The sequence below is a fragment of the Vulpes vulpes genome, chromosome 10 (assembly GCF_048418805.1).
Source record: "Vulpes vulpes isolate BD-2025 chromosome 10, VulVul3, whole genome shotgun sequence".
NCBI classification, from domain to species: domain Eukaryota; kingdom Metazoa; phylum Chordata; class Mammalia; order Carnivora; family Canidae; genus Vulpes; species Vulpes vulpes.
In genome coordinates this window covers 31,912,644-31,937,457 of record NC_132789.1, presented here as the reverse complement: position 1 = coordinate 31,937,457, position 24,814 = coordinate 31,912,644, and the positions used below count along the sequence as shown (strand labels likewise).

Sequence of the window (24,814 nt, the reverse complement as noted above, 5' to 3'; positions counted from 1 at the left end):
CTACCTTCAGCTAGATCATGATCTCAGGTCCTGGGGTCGAGCCCAATGTCGGTCTCCAGTTCAGCGGGGAGTCTGCTGCTCCCTTTGCCCCTCGCACTGTTTGTATTCTCTCTCTCTCTCTCTCTCCCCCCCGACCCCGCACATATATATGTATATCAGGGGCTCCGACGCGGTTGCACCCGCGGCTCCTCAAGCCTCAGGCCACAGTCTCCGCCCCGCGGGCCCCACACTCACGTCACTCCGGTGGAGGTCGTGGACCTGGGCCTGGACGAAGGGCGGCTGCGCGGGACCCAGGGTGTGCGTGCGCGTCCGCGTCCCCGGCCGCCTTGCGGTGCAGCGCGAATCCCGGCGGGCGCGGCCGTCAGCAGCGGGAAGCGGCCTCCCCAGGGCGGCCGCGGCCCCACACGCGGCCCCACACGCGGCCCCACACGAGGCCCCACTCGCGGCCCCACACGGGCCCGTCGCTCCCCACCGCGCGCCAGGGCGGCCCGGCCCCCTGCGTCTCCCGGCGGGCCTTGCGGCGGGGCCTCCGAGGCCACCTGTGCCCCGGAAGGCGGCGCGGACGCGCCCGGAAGCCGGAAACCCGCGTCGGACCCGGAGCCGCGTGCGCGGTGGGCGGCGAACGCAGAAGCTTCTGGAAGGCGCCAGCGGAGGCGCAGAGGCTCTCCAGGGAGGCCCCACTACCCCCGACGGGTCGGCCGGAGCCGGCGCGGGACACGCAGTCGTCACCTGAGGCGTAAGCCGAGGCCGGGCCCGAACCCCGAACCCCGAACCCCGAACCCCGAACCCCGGGGCGGCCGTGCGCACAGCTTTGGCTGCACGAAGCTCGGGGTCCGCCCCAGAGCCCCCGCACACATGCCCCGGGGGAGGAGGCTGGGTCGGGGCGTGAGGGGGCGGGGGGGGACCGTGAAGGGGGGGCGGGGGGACCGCGAGGGGGCGGGGGGACCGCGAGGGGGCGGGGGGCGAGGGGAGCATGAGGGGGGCTGTGGGGGGGCCGTGAGGGGGGACGGGGGGCTGGGGGGGACCGCGAGGGGGAGGGGGGCGGGGGGGACCGTGAGGGGGTCCGTGGGGGGACCGCGAGGGGGCGGGGGGGTCGGCCGCGAGGGGGCGGGGGGGGGCGGCCGCGAGGGGGGCGGGGGGGGGCGGCCGGGAGTCCCCGGAGCCCTCCACGCCGGGCGGCCACCTGCCGAGTCTGGGAGCGAGTCGGGGCCTCGAGGCCTTGGCGCTCGGCGGTCCCGGCCACGACGTGCGGCGGGAAGGGGCCGAGGGCAGGCTCAGGCCCGCAGCCGCAGGTGCAGCCCCGCCCCCGGGGCCTCCCGGCTCCAGTGAACCTCATCCGTCCGCAAGTGGTTTCTCGTGCTCTGCGTCATACGGACATTGTCGCCTCTTACTCGGTTTCTTTAAGGTTCTATTTGCTTATTCGTGAGAGACGCAGGGAGAGAGGGGCAGAGACGGGCAGAGGGAGAAGGCAGCTCCTCGCAGGGAGCCCGTCGGGGACTCGATCTGGGACCCCGGGGTCACGGTCACGCCCTGGGCCGGAGCAAGACGCTCTAGCGCCCGCACCCCCGCGTCCACAAAGTTGTTTCAAATGTTGAACAGAAAAGTGTTCCTTTCGGGTCTATGCGTGTAGTTGACTTTAGGTCACATGCCCCTCGTTGTTGTTTCTTAAGGATTCCTTTATTTCCGAGCGAGCGAGCGAGCGGCGGGCGGGCAGGGGCGAGCCTAAAGCAGAGCCCACTGAGCGGGGCGCCCGTCGGGGATGCCAGGCCCTATGGGGGCCGCTCAAGCCTGACACGGTGACCTGAGCCAGAACCCGGAGCCCCATCAGGGCTCTGACCATTGAGCTTGAGGCGTGGTGACCGCGCTGCGGGCAGTTCAGACGGTGGCAGGAGGTGCTTTTCCTTTTGGCGGCCGACCTGCAGATCACCGCCCCGAGTGCTTGGATTTTCTGGATCTTCCCTCAGGCAGTGTGGGAAACAGAGGGTGAGCACATAGTCCTCCCCCTTCCCGGCTGATGCTCTGGGCAGCTCTTCAGGTGGACCGGATGGTTCCAATGTTCAAGGCACCACGGTTCTGTTACAAATAACTCGATTTGCAGCTGAGGGCAAGTAACAAAACACAACTTTTTTCTGAGCGAGGTATAAATGGGATATCTTTGAAGCAATACATCTGGAGGAATTTTAAATGTCCAGCATTGAAAACACATGACCTTTAATGATCTAAAGAATCACCGTGGTTTTCCTTTTCTTATTAACTTTGTTTTTATGTGATGGACATGTTGGATGGTAATGTGATTATTTCCATCCAAATGATCGGTTTAGCCCCTGCCTTTGGCCCAGCGCACGATCCTGGAGACCCGGGGTCAAATCCCACGTCGGGCTCCCAGTGCGTGAAGCCTGCTTCTTCCTCTGCCTGTGTCTCTGCCTCTCTCTCTGTGTGACTATCATAAATAAAAAAATAAAAATAAAAAAAATCCAACCAAATGATCATCGCCTTAGCCTCACGTTAAAGGTCAGAACGTGTGACATCCAATGGTGTTGACAGGAACACCAGAAATGAATACACACACTCATGCACATGTAAGTGTGCTTAATGATTGGAGAGGAGCAAACCCACGTCCAGTGGGCATTGTCGCCGGGATGTGTGCCAAACAGGAAGTCACACTCATTTTTAATTTAATTTAATTTTATTAGTCTTTTTCATTTTTAATTTTAACGAGTTGTTTCCCAGGCAAAGCAGCGAGGCAGCCAACAGTCTGTGACTTCTTTTTTTTTTTAAGATTTTATTCACTTACTCATGAGAGACACCAGAAAGAGGGGGAGGGCAGAGACACGGACAGAGGCAGAAGCAAGCTGTATGCAGGGAGCCCGATGTGGGACTCGATCCCAGGTCTCCAGGACCACACCCTGGGCTGAAGGCAGCGCTAAACCACTGAGCCACCCGGGCTTCCCTGTGACTTACTTTTAAAAAGACCCAAGGGCTGCGTGTGTGCTCAGGGCTGGGGGGCGGGGCACGTGTCCAGGCCCGGGGTTACCCCCGCCATCTGGCGCTTGCCACCTCTGCATCCTCACTAAGCCGAGGGTATAGTTAATTAGTTGGGGGCTGGGGTGGCGTTGGACCTGCCGGCAAATCCCGAGGGGCTCTGGTGTCCTGTTACAGGCAAACCCGCCCCTGCGGTCCGGTCCGGTCCGTAGGCTAAGGGAGGCTGGGCCTAAGGGAGGCTGGGGATGTAACTGAATCAGGAACATCTTGCGCTCACTGGCTCGCTGTCAGATACATAAAAGCTTAAAAAAAAAAAAAGATTTTTAGAAAATGTTGTAGCAGGGTTGGTGACGTCGTGCAATGGCGTAAACAGGGTGGGACATTTGGTGTCACCAATCGGCAAACTAATCTGTGCCACAAAATAGTTTTCAAAGCTTCTTAAAAGTATTTTCTCATTCGAGGGGCACTTGGCTGGTTCAGATGGATGAGCACGGGACTCTTGATCTTGGAGTTGTGACTTTGAGCCCCACACCAGGAGTACAGGTTACTTAACTAAACACGTGAACTAAATAAAAAGAGTGTTCTCATTTCAGGCTCCACCAGCCCTGTGTGATAGAGAAATGTGCGAGCATTTATCTCCAGTTCGCAGAGGGAAAATTTATCTCCGGAGAAATCCTGGAGCCAAAGAGAATAGTCCAGAAAGGGCTAGAGCCACAAGGCCTGACGGGGCCCCAGGGCCCCGAGGGGTAAGACCTTCCCTGAGGAAGACTACAGAAGTAGAGAAAGACCTAGCTCCGGCCCCTCCCCATTCTCCTCAGGAAACGAGTCCTGCCTGTGGGCCGGAGAGCCCGGCCAAGGTTGACGTTGCCTTCCAGCCTCGTCCCCTCGTGCCCACGGTGCCTTCAAAGATGGGCCCTGGAGGGGCCGCTGAGACCCTGAGGAATTGAAGCACTAGGGATGTGCATTTTACACACGCAAACCTGGTGGCAGATGGAGAGGAGGTGGGGGGCCTGCGGGGAGGCTGCGTTGCCCAGCCGGTGAGCAGTGGAGGCCCTGGAGAAGAGAAGCCACCAGGGGACAGGAGAGGTCTACCAGGAGCGCTGGCGGTCTCAGGCACTGAGTAGATGTGGGCGCCTAGTGGGAGCTGGAGCAGGACATTGTCACAGCCACGAGGGAGGTCGGGTGCCAGGACAGACCTCCTGCAAGGGTAGTTCTCCAACTTTGGCCTTCTCGAATCTTGTGGGATACTTGGAGGGCCTATGAAAATAGGGAGGTTAGGTCCCTACCCAAGAATGTCTGATGCCAGAGGCTAGAGCAAGACTCCAAATCTACATTTCTAGCAAGTTCCCGGGTGATCCTAATGCTGCTGGTCCTGGGATCACACTTTGAGAACCACTGCCCTAGAGGGGCAGTGTGCTTTCTCATGTTGACGCAAGTCCCAGGAGGGATGTAGACACAGCAGCTGGGACGCAGGACTGCAGGTGCGCCCAAGGGCGGCAGCAAGTCAGGTCTGCGGTGCCGTGACTTCCCAGTGCGGTGGCCTCCTGAGACCTAGGCAGGTGCAGGGGAGCTTGCCTTCACAGCCACGCCCCCTCTGCAGTGCCACCTGTTTCTGGGGACTTCCCTTCCTCATGTTGGGGAACGGCCATGGGATATGAAGAGCCCAGCTCAGAGAGCAGGGAGGGACCTTGGTGGAGGTGCTCTAAGTACAGGCAGCTCCTTTGGGGAAGGGCAGGTGCCACCATGGCACGGTGGGCACGCTGCAGGAGTGCAGGGCACCAGGTGCAGCCAAGCAGGGTGCAAGGGACCGTCGGGTGTGCAGACGGAGGCTGCGTGGTTTCTGGTGCTCCGGGCAGCAGCTGCCAGGCAGCCCCTGAGTCCTGAGCTGCAGCTTGGGGGGCTGCGGCCAGACTGTGTCCTGGGCGGGAGGCAGAGGGGGCACCTGCCTATGAGTCTGCACTCACTTCCTCCTTGTGCACCTGCACAAACAGTTCTCCAGGTGAACCAGCTGGAGGGAGCAGGACGGGGGTTCCTCTGGCTTTTCTGAGGATGCTCAGGGAACATGTCCGAGTTCCTCTTCTCTGCCCATTCCCTGCATGTAGGACGGTCGTTTAGTTGTCCCCGGTCTGGAGGAACGTTCTCTGCTGGTTCCAGAAAGTAGAAGCCAGTCACAAACCGCTAAGAGGGCCGGGTTTGGGCGGGATGTGCCCTGGAGGCTGATGCGTTGCCAGAGCCTCTTGCAGGGTCTCCTGTTCAGTTCCTCAGAATACCCTGACTGAGGTCACCCTGTTCTCTTCCTGAAGGTCCGGCCTCCTGGGCACCTCAGGTGCATTTACATTCTGCTCCCAGGCCCTCCCAGTTTCTGCAGCCCGGGATTCCTTTTTGAGATCCCTTGGAATGATGCTCAGTCACCACCATGGGCGGGGGGTTAACCACAATGGCACAGAAACCAAATATCTCTGCTGCTTGTTAAACTCCTGGGCATGTCGGGATAGGTGTGACCAATCAAGAAGTCATCCAGAAGGGTTTTGTATATTTTATTTTTGTAATAATAAATTTATTTTTTATTGGTGTTCAATTTGCCAACATACAAAGTAACACCCAGTGCTCATCCCGTCAACTCTCCCCCTCAGTGCCCGCCATCCATTCACCCCCACCGCCCGCCCTCCTCCCCTTCCACCACCCCTAGTTCCTTTCCCAGAGTTAGGAGTCTTTATGTTCTGTCTCCCTTCCTGATATTTCCCACACATTTCTTCTCCCTTCGCTTATATTCACTTTCACTATTATTTATATTCCCCAAATGAATGAGAATATACACTGTTTGTCCTTCTCCAATTGACTTACTTCACTCAGCATAAGACCCTCCAGTTCCATCCACGTTGAAGCAAATGGTGGGTATTTGTCATTTCTAATGGCTGAGTGATACTCCATTGTATACATAAACCACATCTCCTTTATCCATTCATTTTTCAATGGACACTAAGGTTCCTTCCACAGTTTGGCTATTGTGGACATTCCTTCTAGAAACATTGGGGGGCAGGTGTCCCAGTGTTTCATTGCATCTGAATCTTTGGGGTAAATTCCCAACAGTGCAATTGCTGGGTCGTAGGGCAGGTCTATTTTTAACTCTTTGAGGAACCTCCACACAGTTTTCCAGAGTGGTGGCACCAGTTCACATTCCCACCAACACTGTAAGAGGGTTCCCTTTTCTCCCATCCTCTCCAACATTTGTTGTTTCCTGCCTTGTTAATGTTCCCCATTCTCACTGGTGTGAGGTGGGATCTCATTGTGGTTTTGATTTGTATTTCCCTGATGGCAAGTGATGCAGAGCATTTTCTCATGTGCATGTTGGCCATGTCTATGTCTTCCTCTGTGAGATTTCTCTTCATGTTTTTTGCCCATTTCATGATTGGATTCTTTGTTTCTTTGGTGTTGAGTTTAATAAGGTCTTTATAGATTTTGGAAACTAGCCCTTTATCTGATACATCACTTGTCACTTGCAAATATCTTCTCCCATTCTGTAGGTTGTCTTTTAGTTTTGTTGACTGTATCCTTTGCTGTGCAAAAGCTTCTTATCTTGATGAAGTCCCAATAGTTCATTTTGGCTTTTGTTTCTTTTGCCTTTGTGGATGTATCTTGCAAGAAGTTACTGTGGCCGAGCTCAGAAAGGGTATTGCCTGAGTTCTCCTCTAGGATTGTGATGGAATCTTGTCTCACATTTAGATCTCTCATCCATTTTGAGTTTATCTTTGTGTATGGTGAAAGAGAGTGGTCCAGTTTCATTCTTCTGCATGTGGATGTCCAATTTTCCCAACACCATTTATTGAAGAGACTTTCTTCCAATGGATAGTCTTTCCTCCTTTATCGAATATTAGTTGACCATAAAGTTCAGGGTCCACTTCTGTATTCTCTGTTCTGTTCCATTGATCTATGTGCCTGTTTTTGTGCCAGTATCACGCTGTCTTGATGACCACAGCTTTGTAGTACAACCTGAAATCTGGCATTGTGATGCCCCCAGATATGGTTTTCTTTTTAAAAATTCCCCTGGCTATTCGGGGTCTTTTATGATTCCACACAAATCTTAAAATAATTTGTTCTAGCTCTCTGAAGAAAGTCCATGGTATTTTGATAGGGATTGCATTAAACGTGTAAATTGCCCTGGGTAACATTGACATTTTCACAATATTACTTTTGCCAATCCATGAGCATGGAATATTTTTCCATCTCTTTGTGTCTTCCTCAATTTCTTGATTTCTCAATTTCTCAATTTCCTGATTGACCCTTTCATCTTTTAGCAGGATGGTCCTTCACCTCCACGTGTTTCAGGTCCTTCCAAGCTTCCTGTTGTGATTTAGTTCTAATTTCAAGGCATTATGGTCTGAGAATATACAGGGGACTATCCCGATCTTTTGGTATCGGTTCAGATCCGATTTGTGACCCAGTATGTGGTCTATTCTGGAGAAAGTTCCATGTGCACTTTAGAAGAATGTGTATTCACTTGAGTTTGGATGTAAAGTTCTGTAGATATCTGTGAAATCCATCTGGTCCAGTGTATCATTTAAAGCTCTCATTTCTTTGGAGATGTGCTTAGAAGACCTATCGAGGGTAGAAAGAGCTAGATTGAAGTCACCAAGTATATGTGTATTATTATCTAAGTATTTCTTCAGTTTGGTTATTAATTGGTTTAAATATTTGGCAGCTCCCACATTCGGGGCATATATATTGAGGATTGTTAAGTCCTCTTGTTGGATAGATCCTTTGAGTCTGAGATAATGTCCCTCTTCATCTCTCACTATAGTCTTCGGGGTAAATTTTAATTTATCTGATATAAGGATGGCTACCCCTGCTTTCTTTTGAGGACTATTTGAATGGTAAATGGTTCTCCAACCTTTTATTTTCAGGTTGTAGGTGTCCTTCGGTCTAAAATGAGTCTCTTGTAGACAGCAAATAGATGGGTCCTGCTTTTTTATCCAGTCTGAAACCCTGCGCCTTTTGATGGGGTCATTAAGCCCGTTCATGTTCAGAGTTACTATTGACAGATATGAGTTTAGTGTCATCCTGATATCTATTCAGTTCTTGTTTTTGTGGATTGTTCCACTGAACTTCTTCTTAAAGGGGAATTTTAGAGTCCCCCTTAATATTTCTTGCAGAGCTGGTTTGGAGGTCACATATTCTTTCAGTTCCTGCCTGTTTTGGAAGCTCTTTATCTCTCTTTCCATTTTGAATGAGAGCCTTGCTGGATAAAGTATTCTTGGTTGCATGTTCTTCTCATTTAGGACCCTGAATATATCCTGCCAGCCCTTTCTGGCCTGCCAGGTCTCTATGGAGAGGTCTGCTGTTACCCTAATACTCCTCCCCATAAAAGTCGGGGACTTTTGTCTCTTGCTGCTTTAAGGATCTTCTCCTTATCTTTGGAATTTGCAAGCTTCACTATTAAATGTCGAGGTGTTGAATGGTTTTTATTGATTTTAGGGGGGGATCTATTTCCTGCATCTGAATGCCTGTTTTCCTTCCCAGATTAGGAAAGTTTTCAGCTAGCGAAGTCAATGTAGCTAGGATTTTTTCACATACATATTGTGGCCCTCTGTCCCTTTCGGCGCCCTCAGGAACCCCAATTAAACGTAGGTTTTCTTCCTCAGGCTGTCGTTTATTTCCCTTAATCTGTCTTCATGGTCTCTTAATTGTCTGTCTCTTTTTTTTTCAGTTTCCCTCTTTGCCATCAACTTGTCTTCTATGTCACTCACTTGTTCTTCCACCTCGTTAAGCCTCGTTGTTAGGACTTCGTTTGGATTGCATCTCATTCAATTGATTTTTAATTTCTGCCTGATTGGATCTAAATTCTACAGTCATGACATCTCTTGGGTCCTTTATGATTTTTTCTAGGGCCACCTGTAGCTGTATAATAGTGCTTCTGAATTGGCTTTCTGACATTGAATTGTAATCCAGATATTGTAACTCTGTGGGAGAGAGGACTGTTTCTGATTCTTTCTTTTGAGGTGAGGTTTTCCTTCTAGTCATTTTGCTCAGTGCAGAGTGGTCAAAAACAAGTTGTGTTGGGAAAAGGAGAAAGAGAGAGAGAGAGAAGGAAATAAAAGAGATAAAGAAAAAAGAAAAAAGGAAGAAAAGGAAAAAAGAGAAGAAAAAGGGAAAGAAGAAGAAAAAGGGAAAGAAAAAGAAAAAGGTGAAAAAAAAGGGTGGGGGAAGCAATCAGAAATCAAAAAGAAAAAAAAAACCATGGGGGAGTACCTTCTGATTCTTTATACTTTAAGTCCCTTGACTTCCCCTGGAACTTGTCCTTCTAGCTGTCTTCTGGGGGAGGGGCCTGCTGTGCTGATTTTGAAGTGTTAGCACTTGGGGGAGCTGCTTGCCCCCTGCCTGGTGCAGGGCTCAGTGGGGGTTGTTTACCCCGCGAGGCTCCAGGAGGAACAACCCCAGTGGTGGGGCCAGCTCTGGAGCCCTGGAGTCAGCTCCTGCAGTAGCTATGGAGCTCTCCATCTGCAGGGCCTGGAGGCTCCGGGGCGGGGCCGCTGATCTGCTCAGCTCGGGGCAGGAGCATCCTTGCTGTCCTGGGCCCTCCCAGCCTCTGCTTGTCCTGGGGGGAGGCCGGATCCTGGGCTGTGTCCAGGTGCCCTGTGCCCCGGGGCCTGTGCTGTTGGATTCGCTCCTGCCCCTCAGCCCCCTCCGCGGAGTCGCCGCCCGTGCCCCTACCAGCTGCTCCGGGCCCTGCCGTGTGCGCTGCAGCCCTTAGGGAGCTCAGCGCACTCTCCCGGGGCACAGGTGCCTGTTACTGTCCCAGGGAGCCCAAGGGCATCCCCGGCCTCCTGGGGTCCTGCTCTAACTCCCTGCGGGCGCCTTTCCACCTGGTAAGTTTGGTGCAGCTCCTGCTTCTCCGGGACGGTGCTCTCCTGTCCTGGGGACTCTTGCCCTGGCCTCAGCCCAGCTCCTTGTGGGGGGCCCCTCCCCCTTGGAGGCCTTTTGTTTCTTTATTTCTTTTTTTCCCCGTCTTCCTACCTTGATAGAGGCATGAACTCTTCTCACTGTAGCATTTCAGGTGTTCTCTCTTTAAATCTCAGGCCGAATTCGTAGATTTTCAGGATGATTTGAAGGTTATCTTGGTAATTTGGTGGGGACGGGTGATTTGGGGACCCTACTCTTCTGCCATCTTGTCCCTCCACCCCAAAATACCATTTTCAAAAATAAACTAAATTGTTTTCTGACTCACTTCCTTCAGCATAGTCCTGTTATGCATTTGTAACACAGTTAGGTTTATTGGTTTATTTGCTATGATTTCTATTCCATTGGCGTCCTTTTCCCCATTCTGCTTGATTCTGTTTTAATTTACACACCATAAATCACTCTTTGTAGTATATAGTACTACAGGATGTTTTTTAAAACAAGATTTTATTGATTTGAGAGAGACGAGAGAGCGCATGAGCAGGAAGAAGGGAAGAGGAAGAGGGAGAAGCAGACTTCCCTCTGAGCAGGGTTCTCCAAGCTCATCTTGACCTGAGCTGAAGGCAGATGCTTCACTGAGCCACCCAGGTGTCTCTGGACTATGGCTTTTAACAAATGCAAAGTTATGTATTCACCCCAGTGAAGCCACAGAAAATCTATCACCTCAAAATTACCCTCTTCCTTTTCCTTCTTTGAAATCCAAAGAAGAATTTTTCTGCACCTATTTTTAAAGAAACTTTGAAAAACCTTTTCCAGAATGTCCTGCAAATGGGATTATGAAGTCTGCAGCCGTCAGGTCTGTTTCTTTGTCTTAGTAAAATCCACATGTGTACTCTACACATTGCTGTAAGAACCAGTAGTTTATTGGATTTATTGCAGAGTGATACTCCGTTGTATGAATATGCCACAATTTATTCAGTCACAGTCTAAGGACACCTGAATTGTATCTAGTTTTTGACAATTATGAATAAAGCTGCTATATACATTTGAGTATAGGTTTTTGTGCGTATGTAATTTTCGTTTTCTTGAGGAAATAAATACCTAGGAGTGGAAATATTTCTTGAGCTCCCACTAGCTACAAAAATGTAAGAAAGGATAAATAGATTTTAAGTTAGTAGTTTTCACCTTTCAGGAATTCCTAGACCTGCAGCAAATGAACACACCATCAAAAACTTTGTTTTAATTTCCATACAGTAAAATGTCACTCTTTGTGGCCTACAGTACTATAGCTATACAAATGCATGATCATGCATTCACCACTGTCGTCAAGATGCAGTGCTCCATGATAACTGCCAAACTGGAATAAGCACAATGGCAGAGAACAGAATAATGGACCAGAAAATTATGGTCGTGGCATTCAACCCATTAATTACCGAGGGGGGCTTCTGTCCTACTGAGTATGAAGATCAGGGGTTGTTAAGCAGTGTCTGAAAAAAGACAGATAGAGGAAAAATCCCCTTCTAAAGGTCCAACCAGAGTGCATTCTTCTATACTCACAAAATGGTTTTTAACCCCTGTAGAACCTGTACAAGGAAGCTTGGGATAGAGTGAAGGCCACCAGCTACATCCTGCCTACCAGTACCATGTCCCTGACGCATGCTAAGAACCAGAAGCATCTGGCTAGAAATGTAAGTCAAGTGCAAGTGTGATGGCCTCTCACCCACCCTCTACCTTCCCCAGTTCCCCGCTCCTAGAATTTTTCTACTGATTCATGTGTTTTATATATTATATGTTGGTGTATATTGTAAAAGAAAATCTAAAATTACAACAACCTATCTGGATATCGTATTAAGGTTTATGAACTTCAACCCGTTATGCCCAGAATGTTCTTAAGTAAAGCCTTTTATTGTAAAATTACCTATAACCTTTGTTGCAGTCCTAAGAAGCTAGTTCTCTTTCAGAAGTTAAACTCCTTTAGAGACTTTTACCTCTTAATTGTGAACCTTTTACATAGCATTTTAGGTGAGTATTTCTCAAACCCTGAATTTTACCAGTAAGAATTTTGTTTCAAGTACACACAAACACACACACACGCGCGCACACACACACACACACAGCTGACGTTTATGTGACTTCCTTCTGACATATGACAGAAGACAATGTACTGCCAAACTAAAGGCAACACACTCTGATCGTTTCAATTCTATTCCATTAGTTTAAATGCTAGTGGTCCAATAAATTGATTTCAGTGCCTTCTGGCCTAGAGATACGTATTTAGCAAAAGACTTTGTTAGACAGTATACGGAATTAATTTAATATTTACCTGGAGGGGGATCCCTGGGTGGCGCAGCGGTTTAGCACCTGCCTTTGGCCCAGGGCGCGATCCTGGAGACCTGGAATCGAATCCCACGTCGGACTCCTGGTGCATGGAGCCTGCTTCTCCCTCTGCCTGTGTCTCTGCCTCTCTCTCTCTGTGAGACTATCATAAATAAATAAAAATTTTTAAAAAATATTTACCTGGAGGAAAAACCAATATATGTGACTTTGCCCATAACCAAGTCTGTTTGGAGGGCTCAAACACACTAGCCCAAAGGATCAAACTTCATTTAGGAAGAGGAGTTTTGTAACTAGAATTTAGAAAGCTAAACAGGTTATCTCCTTTAGTCATGGAAAAAAGTTTTAGAAGTAGGATTTTCAGCAACTTGTTTTTGGAACAAGATGGGACCCAGAGAAATCCTTTAAAAGAAAATTTCAAGTAGTTCTTTTAAAATGTGCTTTTGAGTACTATCTTCTCTATAACTAAGGAATGGTTTCGAGGTAAGGAGCATGTGAACTAATCTGGAAGATTCTGCTGGGAATTTTGGTTGGTTTCCAGGCAATAAAGGACTTCACTGCAATTCTGGCACAAATCTCCTCCTCTTCCTCCTCCTCCTCCTCCTCCTCCTCCTCCTCCTCCTCCTCCTCCTCCCTTTCTTTTTTAAACTCAGATGTGGGCCTCTGAGTAATGATAGAATTGTTATCTTATGATGTGCTAGGAGTTTGGATCTTAGTCTCCGTAAGGACCTTAACTCTGTTCATGAAATTATGGTGCATTAATTCATCGGCAATAGGATTTAAGAACCGTAAGCTGGTTTTCCCATAGAAATTGGTTACAGTGTATTTTTGGAAAGCCTTGTAAAAACTGAAAGTTAAGCACTGACACGTGTCTCTTAAGCATCAAGGTAATCAGTTACTAAAAACAAATTCTCTTTTTAAATTTATTTTTTATTGGTGTTCAATTTGCCAATATAGAGCATAACACCCAGTGCTCATCCCATCAAGTGCCCCCCTCAGTGCCCCTCACCAGTCACCCCCGCCCCCCGCCCACCTCCCTTTCTACCACCCCTTGTTCGTTTCCCAGAGTTAGGAGTGTCTCATGTTCTGTCTCCCTCCCTGATATTTCCCACTCATTTTTTCTCCTTTCCCCTTTATTCCCTTTCACTATTTTTTATATTCCCCAAATGAATGAGACCATATAACATTTGTCCTTCTCCGATTGACTTATTTCACTCAGCATAATACCCTCCAGTTCCATCGACGTCGAAGCAAATGGTGGGTATTTGTTGTAAAAACAAATTGTTAAGCACATTTTTCACCTTTCATTAATGGTTAAGATAAGCAAAGTCATTATCATGAAAGAGATTACTTAAAAATATATAAAGTGTAAAATGAGTTTGGTGTAGCAGAAGTACTAGTATGGGTATGAACATTTTTTCAAACAATAATCAAATTTTATGGCTCTCCACAATTTAAAAAGTGGTATCAGATACAGTTTCATCCCCAGGTATGCATGCTACACCTCCACCTCTGCACAGATGAGGAAACAAGCTCACAAGAGGTGACCCCAAGTTGGCGGGATCCCAGAGCTGGGCCCATCCTATTTAATCTAGTACTCTTTACCAATATAGAGCCACTACTCTCCAAAACTTTTTCTTACTTTGTACTTTTTCTCTGTAGATCAAATACCGAGAAGAATATGAAAAGTTCAAAGCTCTTTATACTTTACCAAAAAGCGTTGAGGATGATCCAAATACAGCACGGTGCCTCAGCATCCGCAAGTTTAACATTGATGTAAGGAACCCCGGAGGCCTTACTTCATAGCGAAGCCAAGTAGTCTTATCGCAAATCAGTACATTTTGCACGCTGACAAATTGAATTTAAATAAAAATTTTAAAAACAACATTTTCTGTCAATGCACATGGCACGGACTGTGCATATATGAAGAAACGAGGTGTTACTTTTAACACATGCTGCTTGCCCTATGAATCTGTAGACAGTGTCAGAAAATTCCAGATCCCACCTGATTGCCATACATTCTTTACCTCGACTTCTCTGGTATATAAGAAGGATTTAAGAACCAGATTGCCTTGAGACCTTGCACAATTTCCTACATAATTGGCAAATTATTTTATCTTTCCAGCGCCTATATAAATCAGTTTATGAAAAGACCAAGATGAGAATCCACATCGTGCCTGACATGGTGGAGATGGTTACTGCTAAGGATTCTCAGAAGAAAGGCAGTGAGATTGATTACTGCCTACACCTCCGTGAGTGGATTTGCCACCCTGACTTGCAAGTCAACAGCCACGTCAGGAAAGTCACAGATCAGATCTACAGAAACGTAAGCCCACTGCTTGTGAAGGTCCCCCACGCTGGCTCCACATGCCCATCCTGAGGGGAAGCAGACCCACCTGCATCTGTACCCTGGCCTCTTTCCAGCGTTGCTGTCCTCTGTACCCATGGGTCTGTCCCTGGAAGCAGGGCTCTGTGTGCCAGTGTTTTCACAGCACCCTCAGCCTCACTGCATAACACCTTTCGAATGTCATTCCATAAAGTCCTCCCGGGCCCACTGGGTTTCTGTGTTTTTGGTGTTTGAGTTACGGTCAGTTTCTTTTTTCTATTCCCTCTATCCACCGCAATCCTTTAGATTGTATACAAGGATGACCTCAACTGGCTAAAGGGCATCGGATGCTACATCTGGGACAATCCTGAAATTCTTCACGCCAAGCATGCTTATGATCTACGTAACGATGTGAGTTTGCCCTATTTTATGGGATTTTTTTTAAGTGTATTTCCTTTTCTACATAGTGTAAGTCAAAGGGAGAGTTATGGGCATTGTCACAGACCAGCTATGTCTTAAATGGTGTTGAGGATGGCTGATCTGGAGAAGGATGCTAAGGAGCAGAGAACGGCCGTTTCTTGGAATGCGCGTAGGTCTCTTATTGAGCAACACGGTTGAGCTGTCCTGTTGTCCTTCCCTGGCACCTCTCTCTACATTTGGACTATTTCAGATGTATCAAGCACATGATTCTCCTATTAGGGAAATCTCACTTGTGAGGTGTTTGTAACGCTATAGACAGGACCTATTTATAGAGAGAGAATTTGTGGGCAGCCCTGGTGGTGCAGCGGTTTAACGCCGCCTGCAGCCCGGGTTGTGATCCTGGAGACCCGGAATCGAGTCCCACGTCGGGCTCCCTGCATGGAGCCTGCTTCTCTCTCTGCCTGTGTCTCCGCCTCTTTTTCGCTCTCTCTGAATAAATAAATAAATAAATCCCTGCCTCCCTCCCTCCCTCCCTCCCTTCCTTCCTTCCTTCCTTTAAGAGAGACTTAGGTTTCCATTTACTTTGCTTCTTCCCAATGATGTTGCTGCGATCAGAATCAGCTGACCCCTCTTCTGTCTGACACAGGCCATCTACCACCATGACTACACGGACAGCGTCAGAGGCAAGGTGGCTCCAACTATGAAAACCATGGAACTGGATGGGCCCTTCCTGTACACAAGCTCCAGAGTGAGGTGAGCAGTGAGAACCCAGTGCACAGGGCAGCAGAAGTCCAAGGGGCGGCCTCCAAGGGCCAGGCCACTGGCTTCTGCAGAAACCTCCTTGGCTTCGCTTTATCTCAGCCTGACCTTCTCAGTTGTCAATGCTATTCCATTAACCTGAGTTAAAAAAAACAAAGAAAAAGCCCAAACAGTACACAGTCTGTCTTCCCTCCTGGTTGGTGGAATTCTTACACCACGCAAGCATTCTTAGAGCAACATTGCATTTACATTTATAAGACACGAGGAAGAAAGAAAGCCAACCTACATCAAACAACTTAAAACCAAGATGACAAAGAGAAGGCACATAATCATAAGGGACTACTAATAGTAAGAGAAAGGGCTAGAAATTACTGTTGGAATTCAGAAGAGAAAGAAACTGGATTCCACTCACGTATTTAATATCCCTTTTGGGTGTTACCTGGTCAGGTGACATTGGTCTCCCTCTTTGATGTCACTCTCCTGTACTGAATGTTGAAAGACATTTGCTCTCTGATATCTCTGATACTATTCCTACTCCTGGAGCTCCCACCAAAGACAGGCTGTTTAGGATCATGGTCAGAAACTCCGTTCCCCCATCCGCCATGGATCGAGAATCGTGACCTCTTCATGGCCTGACACTGTGTTTATGGGAGGGATGGGGTTCCAGGGATGTGCCTTATCATTATGACTGTGTCTGGGACTGGTGATGATATGAATGCCACCTAAGGGTTCACAACACAGGCGGCACTGACTGCCTGTTCTCTCTACTGCTCCCATTTTCTTGCTCGATTCCATGCAGATAATTGGGCATATGTTCAAAACATAAAGAATTATTTTCTATGGGCCCCTTCACTCATCGCTCACTCACTCACTCTCTTTTTTAAGGTTTTATTTATTCATGAGAGACACCGAGAGAGGCAGAGACACAGGCAGAGCGAGAAGCAGGCTCCCTGCAGGAACCCCGTTGGGGACCCAATCCCAGGAACCAGCGTCACACCCTGAGCACCCCCAAGCATCTCTCTCACTCTCTGTCTCTCTCTCTTAAAGATTTGGTTTATTTACTCGACAGAGAGGAAGGAAGCGAGGGAGCATTAGCGAGGAGGGTGGGGGCCGAGCAGGGAGACTGATGGGCTCAGAGATATGACCCGAGCCCAAGGCCTGCAGTGGAGCGCGCAGGCACATGTCGGTTTCGAAGCAGTGGGTCAAGGATGATGCATTAAACCTGGCCCTTTGAACTCCTCTGACTTCTCATGACATTGGCCTGGTAAACAAGGACTTGCAGCATCCTGAGCGAAAACCTGGCATGGGCCACGTGCAATGCACGTGATTCAATGGACCCTGGCGCAGCCTGACCCCTCGCCCTCCCTAGGACCTGTACCGGGGCGCCGGCGACGTGACCTGCCCACAGGATACCGGCTCCCCGGTGACACAGCCGCCTTCCAGCATGCCAGGGAAAAGCACTACCAGAGCACCTATGTGAGTGCCTCCCTGCACCACAGCCTGCCAGGGGAAGGACACTGACCTGGGCCCCTGGGGGCTGGAGGGTGGTATGGAGGCCCCCGTTGAGTGTGGCCATCATGGCACCTTTGCCTCCAGAAGTGTAGGAGCATCCCTGTGACTCCAGGCACCCCATGGGCGGCTGCAGCGGCCTGGGAACAGGATGTTGCATGCGTCCCTTGCACGGACAGGACTGCTTGTGGGCTAGCTGGCTCTGATGCTGGCCCCACCTCATGCCCTCCACCCACTGAACAGAAAGCTGGGGGTGAAGGAGCTCCCACCACCTGCGGCTTCCCAGCCCACTGGCTCCCACCACTCTGTGGGGATGCTGGGGATGCTAGGGAGCCCCACGCAGGACAGAGCCCGGGGGCAGCTGCACACAGCCTGCAGCCCTCTTCTGTTGCCTTCAGAGTCCTGGGACCCAAGCCTGCCGGCCAGCCAGCAAACAAAACCAGAAACCCAAACTTAGAGTCTCCAAATCAGACACTTGCAGATCCAACCACTTAATGGGTCACGTTTTCTGGTAAATCTATCTGGAAAGCCACTTGTCGGCCTGAAAAATAGTCGCTCCTCTCTTCCCTGAAGGTCCTAACTTAGCTGTGCTGGGACTAAAAACACAGGCTTCCCCCCCAAAAAAATGAATAAAAACCGCTCTACAACTGTAAGTTTAATAGTGAAGCTTGCAAGTTCCAAAGATAAAGAGAAGATCCTTAAAGCAGCAAGAGACAAGATATCCCTAACTTTTATGGGGAGAAATATTAGATTAACAGCAGACCTCTCCAGAGAGACGCGGCAGGCCAAGAAAGCGCTGGCAGGATATATTCAGGGTCCTAAATGAGAAGAACATGCAGCCAAGAATACTTTATCCAAGGCTCTCATTCACAATCGGAGGAGAGATAAAGAGCTTCCAAGATAGGAACTGAAGGAATATGTGACCACCAAACCAGCTCTGCAAGTAATTTTAAGGGGACTCTTAAAATTCCTCTTTAAGAGGAAGTCCAATGGAACAATCCACAAAAACAGGGACTGAATAGGTATCATGATGAAACTAAACTCATATCTTTCAATAGTAACTCTGAACGTGAATGGGATTAATGACGCCAACAAAAGGCACAGGGTTTTTCACACTGGATAAAAAAGCAGGACCAATTTCTAATTTGCTGTCTACAAGAGACTCATTTTAGACATAAGGACACATACAGCCTGAAAATAAAAGGTTGGAGAACCATGTACCATTCATATGGTCCTCACAAGAAAGCAGGGGTAGCCATCCTTATATCCGATAAACTGATATTTAACCCAAAGACTGTAGTGAGACATGAAGAGGGACACTGTATCATACTTAAAGGATCTATCCAAGAGGAGGACTTAACAATCTTCAATATATATGCCCCGAATGTGGGAGCTGCCAAATATATCAATCAATAACCAAAGTTAGTTAAGACATACTTAGATAATAATACACTTAGACTTGGTGACTTCAATCTAGCACTTTGTATGCTCGATAGGTTTTCTAAGTACAATATGTCAAAGAAACGAGAGCTTGAAATGATAGACTGGACCAAACAGATTTCACAGATATCTACAGAACTTTACATACAAATGCAACTGAATACACATTCTTCTCAAGTACACATGGAACTTTCTCCAGAATAGACCACATACTGGGTCACAAATTAGGTCTGAACCGATACCAACAGATTGGGATCATCCCCTGCATATTCTCAGACGAAAATGCCTTGAAATTAGGACTAAATCACAAGAAGTTTGGAAAGATTTCAAACAAGTGGAGGTTAAGGACCATCCTGCTAAAATATGAAAGGGTCAACTGGAAAATTAAGGAAGAATTAAAAAGATTCATGGAGACCAATGAGAATGAAGATACAACCATTCAAAATCTTTGGGATACAACAAAAGCAGTCTGAGGGGGAAATACATCGCAATACAAGCATCCATTCAAACACTGGAAAGAACTCCAATACAAAACCTAACTTTACACATAAAGGAGCTAGAGAAAGAACAGCAAATATATCCAACACCCAGCAGAAGAAGTTAACAAAGATTCGAGAAGAACTCAATGAAATAGATACCAGAAGAACTGTGGAACAGATTAACAAACCAGGAGTTGGTTCTTTTGAAGAATTAGTAAGATAGATAAACCATTAGGCAGCCCTGTTAAAAGAAGAGAGAGAAGACTCATAGTAATAATATCATGAATGAGAAAGGAGAGATCACTACCAACACCAAGGAAATACAAACGATTTTAAAAACATATTATGAGGGATCCCTGGGTGGCGCAGCGGTTTGGCGCCTGCCTTTGGCCCAGGGCGCGATCCTGGAGACCCGGGATCGAATCCCACATCAGGCTCCCGGCGCATGGAGCCTGCTTCTCCCTCTGCCTGTGTCTCTGCCTCTCTCTTTCTCTCTGTATGACTATCATAAATAAATAAAATTAAAAAAAAAATTAAAAAAAAAACATATTATGAGAAGCGATATGCCAATAAATTCGGCAATCTAAAAGAAATGGACGCATTTCTGGAAAGCCACAAACTACCAAAACTGGAGCAGGAAGAAATAGAAAACCTGAACAGGCCAATAACCAGGGAGGAAATTGAAGCAGTCATCAAAAACCTCCCAAGACACAAAACTCCAGGGCCAGATGGCTTCCCTGGGGATTTTATTCAAACATTTAAAGAAGAACCCAGAAAACACAAGAAGAAGAAACCATATCTATTCTACTAGAGCTGTTCAGAAAGATAGAAATGAAATACATCCAAACTCGTTCTACGAGGCCAGCATCACCTTAATTCCAAAACAAGACAAAGACCCCAAGGAAACGGAGAGTTATAAACCCATACTCCTGATTAACATGGACACAAAAATTCTCAACAAGATACTAGCTAATAGGATCCAACAGTACATTAAGAAGATTATTCACCATTACCAAGAGGGAAGTATCCCCGGATGCAAGGGTGGTTCAACACTCATAAAACCATCAATGTGATTCATCATATCAGCAAGAGAAAAAACAAGAACCATATGATCCTCTCAATAGATTCAGAGAAAGCATTTGACAAAATACAACATCCATTCCTGATCAAAACTCTTCAGATTGTGGGGATAGAGGGAACATTCCTCGACATCTTAAAAGCCATCTACGAAAAGCCCACAGCACATATCATTCTCAATGGGGAAGCACTGGGAGCCTTTCCCCTAAGATCAGGAACAAGACAGGGATGTCCACTCTCACCACTGCTATTCAACATAATATTGGAAGTCCTCGCCTCAGCAATCAGACAACAGAAAGAAATAAAAGGCATTCAAATTGGCAAAGAAGAAGTCAAACGTTCCCTCATCGCTGATGACATGATACTCTACATAGAAGACCCAAGAGACTCCACCCCAAGATTGCTAGAACTCATACAGCAATTTGGCAGCATGGCAGAATACACAATCAATGCCCAGAAGTCAGTGGCATTTCTACACACTAAAAATGAGACTGAAGAAAGAGAAATTAAGGAGTCAATCCCATTTAAAATTGCATCCAAAAGCATAAGACACCTAGGAATAAACCTAACCAAAGAGGAAAAGGATCTATACCCTAAAACTACAGACCACTTCTAAAAGAAATTGAGGAAGACACAACGAGATGGAAAAATATTCCATGCTCATGGATTGGCAGAATTAATATTGTGAAAATGTCAACGTTACACAGGGCGATTTACACGTTTAATGCAATCCCTATCAAAATACCATGGACTTTCTTCAGAGAGATGGAACAAATTATTTTCAGATTTGTGTTGCATCAGAAAAGACCCCGAATAGCCAGGGGAATTTTAAAAAAGAAACCATAGCTGGGGGCATCACAATGCCAGATTCAAGGTTGTACTACAAAGCTGTGGTCATCAAGACAGTGTGGTCCTGGCACAAAAGCAGACACATCGATCAATGGAACATAATAGAGAACCCAGAAGTGGACCCTCAACTTTATGGTCAACTAATATTCGACAAAGGAGGAAAGAGTATCCACTGGAAGAAAGACAGTCTCTTCAATAAATGGTGCTGGGAAAATTGGACATCCACATGCAGAAGAACGAAACCAGACCACTCTCTTGCACCGTACACAAAGATAAACTCAAAACAGATGAAGGATCTAAATGTGAGAAAAGATTCCATCAAAGTCCTGGAGAACATGGGCAACACCCTTTTTGAGTTTGTCCACAGTAACTTCTTGCAAGATACATCCACGAAGGCAAGAGAAACAGAAGCAAAACTGAATGGGCCTTCATCAAGGTAAGAAGATTTTGCACAGCAAAGGATACAGTCAACAAAACTAAAAGACAACCTATAGAATGGGAGAAGATATTTGCAAATGACGTATCAGATAAAGGGCTAGTTTCCAAAATGTATAAAACGCATATTAAACTCAACACCAAAGAAACAAACAATCCAATCATGAAATGGGTAAAAGACAGGAACAAAAATCTCACTGAGGAAGACATAGTCATGGCCAATATGTACATGAGAAAATGCTGTGCATCACTTGATATCAGGGAAATACAAATCAAAACCACAATGAGATACCACCTCACACCAGTGAGAATGGCAAAAAATAACAAGGCAGGACACTACAAATCATAGAGAGGATGTGGAGAAAGGGGAACCCTCCTGCATTGTTGGTGGGAATGGGAACTGGTGCAGCCACTCTGGAAAACTGTGTGGAGGTTCCTCAAAGAGTTAAAAACAGATCTTCCCTACGAACCAGCAATTGCACTGCTGGGGATTGACCCCAGAGATACAGATGCAGTGAAATGCTGGACACCTGCACCCCGATGTTTGTAGCAGCAATGTCCACAATAGCCAAACTGTGGAAGGAGCCTCGGTGTCCATCGAAAGATGAATGGATAAAGAAGATGTGGTCTCTGTATGCAATGAAATACTCCTTAGCCATTAGAAATGACAAATACCCAGCATTTACTTCATGGTGGATGGAACTGGAGGTTATTATGCTGAGTGAAATAAGTCAATCGGAGAAGAACAAACAATATATGCTCTCATTCATTTGAAGAATATAAAAAATAGTGAAAGGGAATAAAGGGGAAAGGAGAAAAAATGAGTGGGAAATATCAGAAAGGGAGACAGAACATGGGAGACTCCTAACTCTGGGAAACAAACGGTGGTGGAAGGGGAGGTGGGCGGGGGTGGGGGTGACTGCGTGACAGGCACTGAGGGGGACACTTGATGGGTTGAGCACTGCGTGTTATTCTCTATGTTGGCAAATTGAACGCCAAGAAAAAGAATTTAAAAAATTAAAACATAAAAACACAGGGTTTCCCTTTTATTTTCATAGCTGCCTGCCAGCAGGTTTTCCTAGGCAACACTGAATTTTATTCCTCTCTGCACCTGGCTTGTATAGCCAAGAAATTAGTTGTCAAGGTCCTGATTACTAGTGATATTTTGTCCATGACTTTTTCTTGTACTTAATACATGGAGAGTGATTTTCAAATTTAAGCAGCAGCTCCTTTCTGTGTGAGGAATGTACAGCTACTCTTTGTGACCCAGCAGCGAACTCGTTCTGACTCTGCCTTCCCAGTACAAATACAGAGAAGTGTGGGAACACATCAAGGCACACAGATACACACTTGGCCCCAAAGACATCCCATTTGTCCATGTCCAGAGGGTGAACAATGTTACCAGTGAGGTATAGTGAATGTTGATTCTGTGGGGGGCGTATTGAGTTTCAAAGGCCAAGGCTTTGTACTATGTCTTAGTTAGAAATTTCTGTATCAGCAAGGAATGAGAGGATCCTTTTTGTTACCATTTTGATGTTTGTATCCATCGGTGATGTCTTTTGTATTTGGCAATGCCATTGTCAATCCCAACTCATTGATTATGATGCAAATTAATTCCTCTCTGAGATTCCTTATTAAACAATCACTAATAAATTTCCATTTTAGTCTAATTCGTGACCCTGGTTTTCTATATACATGGTTGGTCTGTATATCTGACACTTTCCAACCATGGGATAGAATGTGGAAGACTTTATACTCAGAATACTTCACCTAAGTAAAATAAGTACCATTTTCTCTTTTTTTCCTAATGTCAGACACTTCCTTGACCCTTAATTGCTCCTCTCATGGCTCTTTGTGTAGAATATTTGATTATTGATTAGTCAACAGTTGCCCTCATCTTCCCACACTAAATACCTGCACTGGTTTTGCTTCCAGTGTAGAGATAGTATCGACAGTTTTTTTTTTTTTTTTTGGAGTTCAGTTTGCCAACACAGAGCATAACCCCCAGTGCTCATCCCATCAAGTGCCCCCCTCAATGCTTGTCACGCAGTCACCTCCACCCCACACCCACCTCCCTTTCCACCACCCCTTGTTCGTTTCCCAGAGTTAGGAGTCTCTCACGTTCTGTCTCCCTTTCTGATATGTCCCACTCATTGTTTTCTCCTTTCCCTTTATTCCCTTTCACTATTTTTTGTATTCCCCAAATGAATGAGACTATAAAATGTTTGTCCTTCCCCGACTGACTTATTTCACTCAGCATAATACCCTCCAGTTCCATCCACGTGTATGGACAGTTGTAACACAGACAGAAAGACAAGATTCACACAACTCCCGATACACCTGAAATCCGCCAAGTCAAGAAGACACAAGAGGCTGTCAGTGAGCTGAGTATTTTCTTAAGAGAGAGGGCAGGCTGTGGCACCCCGGGAGGAATGTCAGCCATGTGGTCGGTCTCTCTCTCTCTCTCTCTCTCTTTCTTTTTTTTTTTTTAAGCCATGTGGTCTCTGATGTGTGTGTTTCAGGCCATTTTTTTAGTTGATCTACAAATCAGACTTCTTCAAGATGCAAGGCCACGTGATCTCCCAGAATTAAATTTAAAAAGCTGTGATTCATTTGAGTGCAAGCCAACTAAGAATATAGGCTGGACGTGTTCAAGCAAAATGAAACCTATATCAACATGAAGGTCTCACTACTCTTATTGGTTCCTGGTTTGCATTTAATCCTGGCCAGGTATATTTCTGTTTCTGCCACACAGATTTAATATAAGGAGGACTTGCGGATCCTCGGGACTGGGCTGCTTCCTGTGTGACATTCCCGACACGGTCCGCTGCTGACACATGCGCAAGCTCTGGGCGAGTGCACACCTTCACGACGCATAGCTACCCTGGCACAGCTTCCATATGCCACGTCACCAGCCTCATTATAATTCTTTCAATGACTGATTAACTTGTGCTTCTGTTTTCTGTTTTTCTTTAGGTCTAACTACCTGTACACTGATAAGGCGAGGAAGAGGTGAGACAAATACAAAGGGGTGCTTGACACTCCAGAATGCAGAAAAGTACAGGAACTGAAGACACATCTGAGCGAGGTAAGGATGCTGAACCTGTCACTGCAAGTGACTTATTCCTCTGCTGACTGTTTTACAGGCAACTGCGCTTAGAAAAAAAAAAGTCTCCCATCTAATGTAATTATGCAGTGGCTACCGTGTCTAACTAAGCAAGTCAGTTGACCCTCTTTTGCCTCATTTTCCTTATTGTGTCCCCTTTTGGTAAGATAAGGATGTTGGTACTTGACTACCTGTGACTGGAGC

At 47.0% G+C, this 24,814-nt stretch overlaps 1 protein-coding gene across 1 annotated transcript in view; it reads left to right on the top strand.

Moving 5' to 3' along the window:
- Positions 1-548: 548 nt before the first annotated feature.
- Positions 549-24,814, top strand: part of LOC140594330 (nebulin-like) — an 82,433-nt gene continuing 58,167 nt past the window's right edge. The window contains exons 1-6 of the mRNA XM_072725269.1: positions 549-736; positions 11,457-11,564; positions 14,336-14,536; positions 14,843-14,947; positions 15,603-15,709; positions 24,481-24,592. Of these exons, the coding sequence (XP_072581370.1) occupies positions 11,520-11,564; positions 14,336-14,536; positions 14,843-14,947; positions 15,603-15,709; positions 24,481-24,520 (498 nt within the window). The 5' untranslated portion in view covers positions 549-736; positions 11,457-11,519 and the 3' untranslated portion in view covers positions 24,521-24,592. The remainder of the gene's footprint in view (positions 737-11,456; positions 11,565-14,335; positions 14,537-14,842; positions 14,948-15,602; positions 15,710-24,480; positions 24,593-24,814) is intronic.